This window comes from Centroberyx gerrardi, chromosome 20 (genome assembly GCF_048128805.1).
Source record: "Centroberyx gerrardi isolate f3 chromosome 20, fCenGer3.hap1.cur.20231027, whole genome shotgun sequence".
Lineage (NCBI taxonomy): Eukaryota > Metazoa > Chordata > Actinopteri > Beryciformes > Berycidae > Centroberyx > Centroberyx gerrardi.
The window spans coordinates 16,763,015-16,778,970 of NC_136016.1; the positions used below are offsets into that span (position 1 = coordinate 16,763,015).

The following is a 15,956-nucleotide window of genomic DNA, read 5'->3' on the forward strand; positions in this document are numbered from 1 at the left end:
GTCTCAAATCACCAATCAATCACAAAACAAAATGATGCAGGTATGCAAAGAAAATAAAACACAAGGAAACAAAACAAAGCACAAGGCACAAAATAGCATGTTGAAATAGCATGTTTTCACCCTGACAAGAATAAAATGATTGGTGAAACACTGGTTTGAAATGCTTATTTTTTCACTATTTATAGGCTACACATTCATCTTCCTAATAGACTATTTTCTATATAGCTGCAGGTTCCCTGCAGGACACCTAACAGAAGTTATCATCAAACGCCTTCTTTCGGATGCCAGTCATGCTGATGAAGGCTCAGACCCGTGATGCCTCCCTAACCCCCCTCTGCTCTGCCTCTGATGATGTTTACAAATCTCTTTCATAATAGTGAGGGAGGTGTCCGCAGCAGCAGCACAGGCCCCGGTGTGGCCGGGACCGAGGTGAATGCAGAGATAAGCGTATTTCAGGGAAGATGAGGAGGGCGGGGGCAGCGCGAGAGGATGGAGAGGGAGTGGGACCCGGATGCTGATGCGAATGAGACGAAGGAAGGAAGAGGAGAGAGAAAATATCGATTTACGGCAAGAAAAGCAAAGGGACTAATAATACGGGGGCCGTTACCCAGCGGGAGCTATATTCAGGAGGGGGAATAAGGCAGTCGAGATTAGTGCGGGTGTATCTGCGGATATCTTTCTGTTTTTTTCACCTGTGTATCAGCCGGTGAGGGAGGACACGCCAAAGGAGAGGGAGAAGATGCTGTGATCCGCTACTTGCAGGGATGTAGAGAGAGAGAGGGAGGGGGAGGGTGCTACGCTAAAAGATGGTTGTTTTGCGAGGAATACGTCTTTCCTCTCGAAAAATTGCGAGAATGTGGCCGTCCGACGAAACATACCATTTCGTGATGCCGAGAAACTTTAAGAGGTGTCGGTTTTGACAGACGGCGAGACGCGGATAGACGTTGAAGCTAAGCTAGCTGTGTTGCTGTGCCGGAGCGGTTAGTGAGGCTAAATAGCATGCTGTTCCACCTGTAAAATAGGCCTGACAGAGTGGATATAATTGATAAAAATTTCAATGCTAATGCCCAGTTCACATATTTAACGTTTCGTGAACAGACGAGGCCAGCAAAAGGTATAAATCTTTACTGCAGACGTGAAATACACAGAGAAAACCCGTGCTCTTCGTTCATTTTCATATTACCTGTAATATATCGCCTAATGAGGTACGACATGTAACGTTAGGCTAATACAAAATAAGCTGATGTTGTACAGAGGCAAAAGTTATTAGCTCGTCAACCTTGTCATGTTTATCTTTAGAGTAGTGGTCAGTATTTAACGCATAACAGCCTTGTATTTGTGTCATATATATCAGTTTCTCAGCTTTTGCCTACCTCTATAACTGCAAGCTATTTAGTTCAATTAGTATACATGTTTGCTATACTTCAAAGCAAATGTACCAGAAAACCCCCCTACTATTGCAAAACGGGAAAGTAGTTGTGTCAGTGCATCGGGTTTAGATGAAAAATGTTCAATTATCATCCAAAAGTTATAGGTCAGGACCAGTTTGGCTTGTACATTTTTTACACGCTCTCCCAGTAAGTAGCAGTGTTACATCTAACCTATTTGTATCACTGAAGCAAAAAGTAATCCGTCTTTTGAGTCCGGCACCGTATTCCACAATAACTAACTTCCTAGCTGTATAATATCACAGTAATTGCAATAACCACAGTGCAGTAATAGTAGTGTATTAGCTTGCAGTAAGAGCAGTATGAGTAAGGAACTGTCTCTGAGTCAGTCAGCTCAATATGTTGGGCCCTACCGACTGGAAAAAACACTGGGGAAGGGACAGACAGGTGAGTATACCAAATAGTTTTTGCTTTAAAAAATGATATAAAACTTAATAGCAATGTGACAAAGGATTTAAAACTGCTTTATTGTATTAATTAGTTTAGTTTTCATAGTTATTTTGGTAAAGTTTGCAAATATGTGATCTAAGTAGCAAGCATTGGCCTCTCTTTACCTTTCTCTTTCTGTCTTTTCCCCATCCCCTCTTGCTTCTCTCTCTCTCTCTCTCTCTCTCTCTCTCTCTCTCTGTCTTTCTCTCTCTCTATCTCTCTTTCACTCTCTCTCTGCCTTACAGGACTGGTCAAGCTTGGGGTCCATTGCATTACGGGTCAGAAGGTAGCGATCAAAATAGTCAACAGAGAGAAGCTGTCTGAGTCAGTTCTGATGAAGGTATGATGCTGTTGTTGTTGTTGTTGTTGCTGATGAGTTCATGCATTACATTTTGTACTCGGACTATCTACAACATTGCTTCATAATCTCTACATTTGACTTCTGAAGTAGTCAATTGATTCAGTATGATTCAGTAGATCCAAACTGACATTGACTGGTTTGTATATGCACTGTGTCCTGCCATTTGAATTCCTCTCAACTGTGATTGAAATGCTTGTATCCTCACCATCTCTCTCTCTTTCTCTCTCTCTCTCTCTCTCTCTCTCTCTCTCTCTCTCTCTCTCTCTCTCTTTCTCTCTCTCTCTCTCTGGCCAGGTGGAGAGGGAGATTGCCATTCTGAAACTGATTGAGCATCCGCATGTGTTGAAGCTGCATGATGTTTACGAGAATAACAAATATCTGTGAGTTCATTGTACATTCAAAGGCTCCGTACAGCTGGGCCCAGCACAGTCTGACTGCCTATTTTCATACTGAAGATCAGACCCTGAGTGGGATGGATAAATGTTACTCTATATTAATCTTATTTCATCACCCTCATTCTCACTCTTTCCTCTCTCTCCTGCATTTATCCTGTTTTTGATTTGTCCAAAACACTTTAACACTGGTAAAAAAAACAGCTATTGGTGATGTACTTTGCATTTCTGGGCCCATTTTGTTCTTTAGTGGTGTATTTTTCTTATTCCTGTGGATAACTGGCCAAACGTAGACGACATCACAGTGCTGGTACAATAGAGTTTGACAGCAGAAAATCTTTCAGATGTCTAAAACATTAACAGTAAACGTCAGGTTTTGGTGTCAGTCCCTCAGAATCAAAGAGCAAGGGCTTCTTTCTAGACTCACCAATCTATCATAGAAGAGGCAGAAATACCCATTTCTCCAATTTCTGACAGTAGCCTCAATAGACCAGAATGCAATGCAGCCACAAAACACATTGGCCTTTGAGTAAAGAATGAAAGTCATTCTGAGAAATGTAGGAAATCACTATTTGAAGTAGAAGTAGACAAGGCAGGTTGAGGGAAAGTGTATACAACAAATAAATTACACAAATAAAAAACACTTCTTTGCAAAATAACGCTCTGAACATCACAAATTGATGATATCTAACAGTGTAAGAGTATCTGAGGGTGGATTTTTCCTTTTAGGCTATAGTTTCCTTCCTTCCTTCCTTCCTTCCTTCCTTCATATAATTTTTTTTTGCCCCCCATTTGAAAGTTGATTGGGAAAGCACTGATTGAGGGATTAGGACATTATTAGTGATGAAGATTGCACCGGATGAGTATCACACCGTTCCTCCCTGTGTGTTGGCAGGTACCTGGTGTTGGAGCATGTGTCAGGAGGAGAGCTGTTTGACTACTTAGTGAAGAAGGGCCGGCTGACCCCCAAAGAGGCCAGGAAGTTCTTCAGGCAGATCATCTCTGCCTTGGATTTCTGCCACAGTCACTCCATCTGGTTGGTTTTTGCATAGAGCAGTTTTTCTCAAACTGGGGTCTGGGGTCACGCATAAAAAAACTCTCCATCTACTATTCTGTCCTAAATCAAATCTAAAAACAGGAAAATGATCTTTGATGGGAGCGCCTGGCCAAAACGCTCCCAGATGGGGTGGATTGTGTGTGTGTGTGTGTGTGTGTGTGTGTGTGTGTGTGTGTAGTGATGGTGGGGGTTCCTCCACTAATTGCATATCTTTTTGGAGGTCTTTGGTCTGAAAACAATTTGAGAACCTTTGATGTAGAGCATATCAGGTACTTTATATGCAGCAGACTGCACACAGTACACAAGATTATACGTTATGTTATTATAGTACACATGCCAGATATGATTACTCAGTGTAAGGCATAGGCCTACAAACATTGAGACAAACACATAAACATTCACACAAGCACATTAGTACTATTCCTTGGCATGATCATTTGTCATTCCCCTTTTCAGCCACTAGTTGCAAAACCCTAAGACAAATATTTTCTCAACTTGCTCTGGTGTTGTTTATTCACTAGTGTTGTATATAAACAACACAGAATCAACCCCAGCTTACTGTTCCTTGGCAACAGAAAACAGGTTTCCACTGCCTTAATCAACAGCAACAAACATGTATTGTTTCTAGGTCATGCCTCTTTAATCATATCAGTAGTAGCTGATGTTTGCAGCCACTTATAAGTGGATGTTTTGTGACAGTGTATGGAGCGAGACAGGAGTAGAGAAACATGTGATACTGTAGCCAGTATTCAAACCACAAACAGTACTAGACAGCTAAACTCCTGGTTAAACTGATTAGGAGTGGGAACTGGCAGGGACTTCACTTCTCTCTTCAACACGTCAAATGATATATGTTGTGTATACACAAATTATTTTTCCACCCCTAAACCCATTTGTCTAACGCTGTCTGATAATAATAGTTTGTGTTGTATGTGTGCAGTCACAGAGACCTGAAGCCTGAGAACCTGCTCCTGGATGAGAAGAACAACATCCGTATTGCTGACTTTGGCATGGCTTCCCTACAGGTGGGGGACAGTCTGTTAGAGACCAGCTGTGGGTGAGTACCAGCTGTATGTGTGTGTGTGTGTGTGTGTGTGTGTGTGTGTGTTTATAAATAATGTGTGCACTCTAAAATGACTCATAGTTTGTCTGTAGGGAACTTGCAATATACACATATATGTACGATATTGTACTAGAACAAGAGTAGCTGGCAGAGTAGCCAAGAACATCACGCATACAGTAATAAATATGCACATAGGAAATATTAGAGAAAAAGGGCTGGCAGAGTAGCCAAAAACATGTATATACAGGACACACACATATAATACTTTATATATTACACACATACATACATTATATACCTAAAACAATCTGTTCTTCTAGTATTGTACCAATTCTTGTAATGCTGCTTATAGTATATGTATCTGCTCTAAAATATTTATATTTCATTTCAGATCACCACACTATGCTTGCCCAGAAGTTATACGGGTGAGTCCACTCTTAACATTGCCTCTCCATACATTCTGTATGGAGAATATAGCCAATTTTTTAGGTGATTTATTTTCTTTGCAGGCTCATTTTTAAAAAGAGTAATTCTGGAGGGCACTGAATGTCTTATTAAATACAATCTAAAATGGCGATAATCCAATCCTGTGAATGAGAAGCTGTTTTCACAGTATTTTCTCATGGACTAAGTGCTGGATTAAAATGTTCCTTTTGACAGAGATTTCTATTGAAAGAAATTTCTTAGTCTTGGACAAGGCTTAAGTCGTCTGTGAAATTGCCCTTCAGTGGATTTAATCATGTACCGTAGCTCATTTGAGTGTTCAGACAATCAGTTGTTGGATTCATGGGTGCTCTCTCTCTCTCTCTCTCTTCGGCAGGGGGAGAAGTATGACGGGCGGAGAGCAGATGTGTGGAGCTGTGGGGTCATCCTTTTTGCTCTACTGGTGGTACGTCTTTCATACACACGTTTGTTTCTCCTTTTTTTCCAGATACATATTTTATCCCTCACTTTTTGAATACACCCCTCCTCTATCTGCCGTTCATATAAATTTGTCCCTTTTGTAAACCTTCCATGGAAATCTTTATCCATCCTCTACCCCATCTGTTTCACTTAATCTTTCTCTCTCTCTCGCTCTCTCTTTCTCTCTCTCTCTCTCTCTCTCGCAATTCAATTCAGTGAGCTTTTATTGGCATGACATACAGTACATGTGAACATATTGCCAATGTGTACAACAACAAAACAACAAATACAACAAATGTAGGACAAAATGACATAAGAAAAATAGTATAAATTATAAATTATACAACAGATCAGAGTCCTCTTTACAATGTCTTCTTTACTCTCTCTCTCTCTCTCCGTCTCCCCTCCTTTTCCTCCCTCTCTCCCACAGGGTGCCCTGCCGTTTGACCATGACAACTTGCGCCAGCTCCTGGAGAAGGTGAAGAGCGGGGTTTTCCACATGCCCCACTTCATCCCCCCGGACTGCCAGGCCTTGCTCAAGGGCATGATCGAGGTCAACCCCGACAAGAGGCTCACGGTACGGGACCGCACTCACAGCCTCAGGCACAGTGGGTCTGCATGGCCCCCTTAACACCTGCCATTAATATTCATCTCGTTTCCAAATTGTATCCAGAAATGATTTAGCCTGATTACGTTTACACCTGTATTAAAATGCATCTCCTGCATCCACATTGAATTTGGATTTTTCCCTTGTAAAACCTTTTCCAGTTTTATGGAGCTGTTGTTAATGCTATTAATGGTTTCATCAGAACGAATTGACAGCAGACATAATACACAATACTATACTATACAGACTATACAATTTGATAGGTTACTCTTCAATACTTCTAGTTAGTTTTAAATTACTATTAGATCTGCCTACCTGTCTTTGCCTTGTTTGCACTTTGTAGCTGGATCTGCACACAGACGTTTATTTCTGTTATCATCGTTGTATGTGGATTGAAGACGCAATTGCATTGCTTTAATGCATCTTGGGTGCATTTACACCTTGTGTCCAAATACAATCTGGAAACATGTTAATGCCAGGTGGAAATGGGGTCTTTGTGCCAGGAATTTTTCAATATGAATTTAAAGGACTAGCTTGGCACTCATCAGGAATTGTCATGTGGTTTTACCAGCAGCCAGGTCCAGACCTGTATTTGGATTTTGTTGCTTTGTTGCTAGCTGATCTAGTTGACCTATATCTGAGTTGATAGCATAAATCCTCAAACATTACAAAGTATTCTTTCTGAAAGTCTATAATCACAGATACAAATATATTATAGAGCATTTGTCTGTGTCATGGAAGGAATATCAACAAAGGTTCACTTTTCAAGAACTGAAAAAACTGTCTCTATTTACTATGAATGCCTACATATATTTGTACATTGTGAAAGGCGTGTCCTATCTAATATTAATTGGGTTTAGGATCATGGATGTTATTCTATGTATTTGGGACACAGCTTCAGGTTGAATAAGGTTTCTCCAGGACAATAGTGATGCGTGATTTTTCTTTAAACTCTCAGACCAATGCACGTAGCAAATTGATTTTAATACAAAATACTCAGACGTGAGTAGGTGACTTTTTGTGTACGTAAAAAGGGGACCTGGTGTGAATTGTTTATACCGCACAGCTCTGTGGCCATCTGGTTGTTAACAGACTGTAGCGACTAATGGCCCCATCTGCCCTGTCACCCCTTACAGCTAGAGGCCATCCAGAAACACGCCTGGTATCAGTGAGTATACCTTCATATGTACACTTGACTGCCTTGGAGTGAAATTAATGTTTAATGAAGTAATCATTTTAAGTGATGTGGCGTCATATATGTCATATTCATGTCATTTGTGTGTGTGTGTGTGTGTGTGTGTGTGTGTGTGTGTGTGTGTGCTCCCAGGGGCGGTCGTAATGAGCCGTGTCCTGAGCAGCCTCCTCCCAGGCGGATATGTGTTGGGCGGATCTTGTCCCTGACTGAGCTGGACCCAGATGTGTTGGACAGCATGCACTCCCTGGGCTGCTTCAGAGACCGAGTCAAACTCACCCGCGATTTGCAATGTGAAGAGTAAGCATTTTCTCCCAACTCTAAACATATTTCTGAATGAGTGTGTCTCAGTGTGTTTGAGTGCTCTCTATCTCTCTTTCAGTGTTTCTTTAGCTAATTTCTCTTGAATTATTTGACCCTAGCTTATTTCTTCTACTCGCCCTTTTTAGAAGAATTACCTGCTGTATTCACATATCACTCCTTTATACATCCCTCTCACCAAACTGTAACATCTCCTCTCATACGTTTCACTCCCTCCCTCCTTCTCTTCCTCTCAGAGACAACCAAGAGAAGATGATCTATTACCTACTGCTGGACAGGAAGGAGCGCTATCCCAGCTACGAGGATGAGGACTTGCCTCCACGCAATGACGTAGGTCAGTCATTAGGTGGCAGGATGGAGCCACTGGAGCGAGGGAGCCCCTCTCTCTGCCCCAATTTCTGTGAAGGATTTGTACCACGGCATGCAAGTATGTTTACATACACTGGTACACATTTTGGAAGGAGGTTGTTTTCACCCCTGTCTGTTTGCAAGATATCTCAAAAATTTGGTAGACAGATAGACCTTGGCCTAAGGATCAGTTGATTCGATTTTGGTGATTTTGCCATTAGAAGAAACACTTAACAAACCATAAAACCATAAACCATTACGGAGGCTGCAGCTTTGCAAGTTGGAGAATTGTTCACAGTTTTACCGAGTTCCTTCTAGCTGGATTTGATTTGAAAATAATGTCAGGTGATGACATCTAAATTTTATGGAAACTTTTAGAATTAGAGCTGCTATGTGTAATATTTTAGCATCAATAAATCATTACCACATACATTTTGAGACATTAGTATAATTGCTGTAAATAAAGGAGACCATTGCCAAGAAGACTGGCAGCCTCTACCGGCCTCTACACTGCATTTTACATTGTGTACCACACAGGAAATCTGCTGGATTACTTTATGGGACAAAGCAGGAAGAGGGCGCTGTTCTGCCAGTGCAAATGGAGCTTAAGCTTTCAGAGTTTCTCACAATGGCAGATGGTAAAATGAATGAAAGGCTGATGGAGAAATCACTTCCAACATGTTTATCCTTTTCAGTAGAGCAAAAGAGAAAACAAACGCACGCAGAGTGACGCTAGGCAGGGGAAGTAGAAACATCCTCTTTATGACAGGACGCAATGGGGTTTATGGGAAATGTGGTCTTCATTTTGAGAAACAGTAGCATTTATAATACCACTGGCATGGGATAGAGGCTACCAGTCTTCTTGACCATGGTCTCATGGTTCAAGTATTGATGCCAGTTGTCTCCGTAAGTTGTGTGTGAGAAAAACATAGGATTCTGAAATTGATGTTGGCGGATCCTGTAATATCTTTTTGGTGGGGTCCCACAGCAGACCCTCCTCGAAAGCGCGTGGACTCTCCTATGCTGACGCGTCACGGCCGCTGCCGCCCAGAAAGGAAGAGCCTGGAGGTGCTGAGTGTCACTGAACAGGGGTCTCCCACCCCGCCTCGCAGGGCCCTGGACACAGCTGCACACAGCCAAAGGTACATGCTTACACACATACAGTACACACACTCTCAAAGATATTCTCTCTCTCACATAGTTTGTAGTTGAATTATTTCCCTGTCTGTTTTAATGACCTTTTGACGTCTGGTGACCCTCTCAGGTCTCGCTCAGTCAGTGGAGCGTCCACTGGTCTCTCCTCCAGCCCGCTCAGCAGTCCCAGGGTAAGGGCCTGTTGGTCAGCTGTTATCATTGGCTTTGAATTGAGAATATGCTGTAAACAACTGTTACTTCTATGACTGCCTTAACAATCTAATAACATGATACAAACATGCAGTATTAAACACTGAATTTGAAAGCTTTACCATAAACGTTAATGATTTACTTCAATCTTGTAACCTTGCTCTACATTTAAGATGTTTCTGACATTAAACTGCTTCAATAAATTTTGAGCACACCTCACATACCCCCCTGAGATATCCATCTGTCAAGCTCCTGAATCATTTTACACATCATCACGACACCAATTCCTCAGAACAAATCTCACCCATCTGGAAGTTTTCATTGGCTTTTTCATAGCTTTTCTTCTGTCTCCACTTCACTTTTCACTTCTACAACATGCACTAACTAGATGTGAGCACAATTAGCTTGATATTGGTGTCACATGACAACATTAACATAGAACCTTTCAATTTGATAAATTAATTTTGGTTTACAGGATTCTTTGCTTTCCATCTAACAAAATGTATAATTTGCACTGTTGTTCATATTTCAACACAGTGGAACATCAAAACTGTATGAAAACTATCAATGAATAGTAAAATAAAGAAGCATTTACTGTCATTGTACCTCTGTCACTACCACTGTCTACTGTCACTGCATACTCATGAAAGATATGAAAGGCATCCAACAGAAAATTGACTGTAGGGCCTGTAGGTGAAAGTTTTTATAGTTAGTTGTAGTAGAAGTGCAGTTGACACTTTCATTATTCACAAGATGCACTCTTTTGTCACGAGCCATGACACTCATTTCCATCCTTCTTTCTCTATGTTCCATCCCCTCTCTTTCTTGTTATCCATCTCTCCCGCTCCCCTCCAAACCCACTCCCCAGTCCTATCAGAGCCCAGTCTTCACTTTCAGCCAGTCCGACGTCACCTCCGCCACCGCTACCCCCCTCACAAGGGAGCCCAAACAGGGAAGCGTCACCACTCCTCGCTCAACGAGGGCTCACGACAAGCCCAAAGCTCCCCCCAATCCCAAGACCCAGACCCTGCCAACCAAGGGACCCGCCGAGCGACCCCACCTCCAGCCCATCAAGTCCCTGCCCCTGCACAACCCTCCCTCCCGCTCACCCTCCCCTTCTCCACTCCTCTCGCCCTTCCCCCGTTTCTTCTTCTTCCCCTCGTCCTCTGTCCTCAAGTCAGTGACTAAGAGCTTCTACCCAAACTCTGCCCACTCTGTTCCGCAGGTCACTCCCCAGGGCTCTCCGTTGCCCACGCCCCTGGGCACCCCCGTCCACCACCCTCACCACCCCTCCTCCACCCCGCCCTCCTCCTCCTCGTCCTCATCCTCCTCGCGGGCGGAGGGCGGGGGAGGGGTGGGCTCCTTGTCGCTGACCCCGCCCTCCAGCCCAGGAGGGGGAAGCGGCATGGCGGCAAGCAGCTCCGCCCACTGGAGGACCCGCCTCAATTCTTTCAAGAACAACCTGCTGGGCTCACCCCGCTTCCACCGTCGTAAACTGCAAGGTGAGTGTCTCATATTTATATGGGAGTAGCATTGTCTTTTTTAGGGATGCACCAACTCCTCTAATGAGGAAAAATTGATTATATCTAAATGATTTTTGTCCAATGACTCCAAACTGAAGATCTAAGATAATACTGTTAAAAATGAATATCTCAGATCTTAAATGACATTACATCCCCTCTTCTAGTACCTACATCGGAGGACATGTCCAGCCTAACACCAGAGTCCAGCCCTGAGTAAGTCACCATTCATGCACACACACACACACACACACCCTTGAGATACACCGCTGCTGAAGTGTGACCCATTATCGCACTATAAACCTGTCTGTGTGTGCGCTTGTTTTCTCGTGTTTTTGCTCATACAGTTTTTGTACATGTGTGTCCATTCTCCCAGGCTGGCCAAGAAGTCATGGTTTGGGAACTTCATCAGCTTGGAGAAAGAGGACCAGATCTTTGTGGTGATCAGAGACAAACCCCTGAGTTCGGTCAAAGCTGACATCGTCCACGCCTTCCTGTCTGTGAGTATCTGATGTGGTCTGTCTCTCACACCACTCAGTATCACAGCTCACCACCAGCTTGTTTGTAGAAAGCATGACTCTCACCGGCAAAACATAATCGTAAGGAACTCACATGGACTCTCATACGCACTTCATTTCTGTCTTTATTTCTCTCTTTGTTTCAAGTGTTACTCTCTCGTGGCACGTTGATGGATCACTTTGCTTTCTTGTTCTTTCACCAACGGCTCACTCTTTCTCTCTTCTCCTCACCCTCACCCTTTGTCTCTCTATACTCACGTTGGCCCCCCATACCTCTCCCGCCTCGTAAGTCTGTCGGTCTCTCTGCTTCTTCTCTGTCTCCCCACCACGCAGATCCCATCGCTCAGCCACAGCGTCCTCTCCCAGACCAGCTTCCGGGCCGAGTACAAGTCCTCCGGCGGCCCCTCCGTCTTCCAGAAGCCCGTCAAGTTCCAGGTGGACATTGCCTTCTCCGAGGGCGAGAGGGAGCGAGAGAGGGAGAGGACCGAGCGCGAGGGCAGGAGGGAGACAGGAATCTACAGCGTGACGTTCACCCTCATATCAGGCAAGCGGAGGAATGATTGATTTAGTACAATTTTGTGTATGCGGTTGAAAATTGTGTGGGATATTTTGGTGGCGGTGAGTTACTTGAGTTACTTTTGGTGTGTACCGACTTAAATGTGTGTGTGTGTGTGTATGTATGTTTCTGTGTGCATTTGTGTGCATGCCCAGGTCCGAGTCGCAGGTTCAAACGAGTGGTGGAGACGATTCAAGCCCAGCTTCTCAGCTCCCATGATCAGCCCATGGTGCAGGCCCTCTCTGGTGAGACTGCTTGCACACACATGCATACATGTGTGCACACACAGACACACACAACAGGGTAAGAAGTTACATTTTTTTGATCTGAGTTAAAGGGGCATTTGGGTCCTTTTCAGGGGCAATTTAGGGCAACCACTAAGATTTGTTTAATTTTAGATCATAATATACCACACGTCCCACACTTCTTTCTCACTGCTAGAAACTGGCAGGCCTTACAGAAGAGGATTGGTGCAGTTTTCTCCTCTCTGTCCCCAACCAGTACATCTTCCACCCTTCAATTTTTTACAGTATTGGTTCTTTTATTTTTTGTTCACACAATTGTTTGTATGGGGTCGGCATTTTTTTTCTACTGGTGGCTGTGCAATGCCGACGTTTTCTACTTCTTCAGGCTGCGTACTCGGTTGTTTCTGTGAATATTTGGCAACTCAATGAATAAAATGCGAACAGGGTAAAATGTCAAAAAGGGTACTCATTTATACTCACTTATTTGGGGGCATTTTTTGACCCCTCATTTTTAAAATGGCATTTTATTAACTATCAAGGCCATTTTTGCCCAAGCCCTGGTTAATTTCTGACCCTGACACACAAATACACCGCTTACAGCTCATAGCTACATTGACACATGGGCTAAAGAGTGACTTTCCTGTCCTTCTCTCCTGACCCCTTCCCAGATGAGAAGAACGGCCGGCCCCACGGGACCCCCACCCGCCAGAACTCGCGGCGTTCCGAGGGTGGGGGCGACAGGTGCGAGTGGGGTGAACGAGGCGACGGCGGAGGCATAGGAGGCAGCGGGGGAGTTCTGCAGCGCAGAGGCTCTGGAAAAGAGAGAACCCGACTGCTGTCCTCCAACGGAACCCAATCCCAACCCTAGGACAGAAAGAGAGACCGTGCAGCAGGATGCCTAAACAACACTGGAAACAAGACAGTATAACTTCATCTCCAAGTATCCCTGCAAGCCATGAGCTATCTCCTATTCTTCCTTGACTAAGTAATTGAAGGTGCTTGACCATTGCAAGGATTGAGAAATAGCTTTTATCCCCTCTCATGCTTTTTTTTTTTTTTTTCAACTTGACATTCTCTCGACCTTCTGGATCACCAGGATTCCTGCCCTTGAATGAAAAAGAAGTGATAAGGACTCACCCTTTAATGAAAAAATAAATATACGTGAATGAGCAGTTTGGTATCCATCTTAGATACAGCTTCACAGATCAAACTAGGAATTTTGAAGTGCTAACGTGCATGCCAGTTAGCAAATCAGCCTGCTAAAGGATGCTAACATGATCAGATAGGCTAGTCTACCATATCATTGCAATACAGTATCTGACACCAAAAAGGAAGAACTTGAAAGAACACAAAGTCTTGTGATGGTTCTCAAGATTAGTCTCAAAATTATCCAACTCATACCACTATCAAGGAGCATACAATTACCAATCCATACTGGAAGACGTTTTGCCCTCAGTATCTCAGCAGACGCACCCCGACAGTTAGCAACCTGCTACCACTTCAATGAATGAGCTGAACAAAACACAGCAAAAGGTCCTGATTTGCTTGGGAGAAATTACATCCCTGAAATGGGAATTCCAGCAATGTCTTCTCCTGAGGTAAAGAAAACCAACATGTTAAGCTAAGTGAATGTGAAAAAAAATATTTTTTTATTTAGTTTAATTTAGGATTATACATTTCTTTTGAGGATGTCAGTAGCACAGCGAGAGCAGTAAAGGTAGGAACTGAGCACACATGCTTCAGTGTTGGAGACGGGAAGCGAACCAGTCGGTTTTTGGCAGGCATCCATTTAAAGTTATGTGTTTGGAATTTTTTTGTATTTTGTTTTTACTCAGAGACAATATGAAACAATGCAACCAAGATTTTTTGCGTTGGAACCCCCTTGCTCTGAAGAAAAGTATTTTTGATTTGAAAAGAAATATGAACATATATGGAAAAAAAAAAAAACACTATGCGTGAATAGTTCCATGAACCTCATCACTGCTGTTTGTGCCCAGATTGAATGAATAGAGCATTCCAGGCCTGTGGATCGGACAGACCTTTCTCGTTGAGCTTGTCTCATATTGCCATAGTAATCACATATTGACTCAAAACAAAAACAAAACAAAAAACACAAACTAACAAAAAAAAACAAAAAAAAAAACAAAATCTCCGAACATTCATCAATGGACATTCTCATGATGCCCGGACTCAAAAAGCTTGCGATGTCAATTCCTTGTTGAGCAGGACTTCAAAATGGGAAGCAAGCAGAGAGAGTCTCCTACCACACTCCAGTCCCTCACTCCAGTGTTCACCAACAAGCCAAGTAGTCCACCACTGCACCCGCCCTCATCACTGAGAGTCGCACCATTCTGCAAGCAGACGTAGCACCTCCGACGGTCACGTATTACTCTAGTATTCTATCAGACTAACCGACATTCATCACCAGTCTTCCATACGGCACAATATGCAACAAAATTGCAGAATGTTTTCAGAGGGATACGCAGTGCTACAGTGCTGTTTATTTGTGTATTTATTTATTTTTGTTTATATATTTATCCGCCTATTTATTTATTTATTTATTGTTTATTTATTTATTTATTATTTGGTCATTTGTTTGTGTTATGGATTTGTTTACATATTTGATTTTATGCCAACAAAATGTATCAAGAGCTAATTCAAGAATTTATTTCCTTTCCTCATTACCACTCCTTTCCAACCCTTCTTTCTTTCAGTATCTTAATGATTTTGATTGCATTACTGACAGGTTGCTCTCACCTCACTTCTCCGATGATCTTTGTTTTTATTTCACATCTCTTTCGTCACGCTTAGCTCTGATAACAGGGATGTGTGTGAGCCGAGTGGATGATGGCTGCGTGAGACGCCGTGAGCCGTCACTGTGCGTAACAGAAACAAAGTGAGGAAGGCTTGTTTTTGAACAAACAAATGATAACACAAGGAGCTCTCTTCAAACATCCTGTAGGGATATGTGACTGACCCAGGAGCATTAGATGGATAAACACAACCAAACCCTAACATGCACACAATTTTTCTCTCACACATTGAATGCTTGCTAATTCTCTTCATCTCTTGCTTTATGCCTTGTCCCTTTGACCTGTCTGTCTGCCTTCACCTGTTGTGTAGCCATCATCAGCACAAGAGAAACTGTACGAAGTCGTTAGCTTCACTGTCCGTACACACTTTATGATTGCTCACCTCCATCATTTTCATCTTTGTCATCATCACCACCTTCACCTCCACTTTCATTGACCCAACTCTAGCTAAGATTGTAAACTATTCTCCATTCCTAAGGGTCAGTAGAATAAGGTGTTAAAAAAAGAAATGTCTGTATCATAATTTAAATATAAAAAGTGCACTATTATAACTATTGCCTGTGATAAAAAGAACAATTATGGTTGAATTGATGGTCAAAATAAAGAGAGATCCACCTTATTGTTATGGTTATAATAATAAACCCTAAAATCGTGTGTCTTGTCTATTTAGTTTCTGTGTTAAAGTGGTGTCTCTGTCCATTTTATGTGGCTGTGTTCCTTTTAACATACAGCAGTTAATGCCAAAAAGCTTATAGCCTTAGATAATTTTACTAGCAATTTGAACAGAATGTGAACGTCATCTGCTTACTCCCAACTGTGGTATAAAATGAATAACATGA

General features: G+C 42.7%; 1 protein-coding gene across 1 annotated transcript; it reads left to right on the forward strand.

Annotated features, from left to right (window-relative positions):
* The first annotated feature begins 1,750 nt into the window (after nt 1–1,750).
* On the forward strand, nt 1,751–13,172 carry LOC139918056 (serine/threonine-protein kinase BRSK2-like). Its single transcript, XM_071907317.2, has 19 exons — nt 1,751–1,835; nt 2,123–2,217; nt 2,533–2,618; nt 3,526–3,666; nt 4,628–4,744; nt 5,142–5,175; nt 5,571–5,639; nt 6,084–6,230; nt 7,397–7,428; nt 7,588–7,752; nt 8,010–8,107; nt 9,113–9,263; nt 9,386–9,446; nt 10,343–10,967; nt 11,153–11,201; nt 11,362–11,485; nt 11,837–12,047; nt 12,215–12,304; nt 12,973–13,172. The coding sequence occupies exons 1-19, from the start codon at nt 1,751–1,753 to the stop codon at nt 13,170–13,172; spliced, it is 2,580 nt and encodes an 859-aa protein (XP_071763418.1).
* The last annotated feature ends 2,784 nt before the right edge of the window (nt 13,173–15,956 follow it).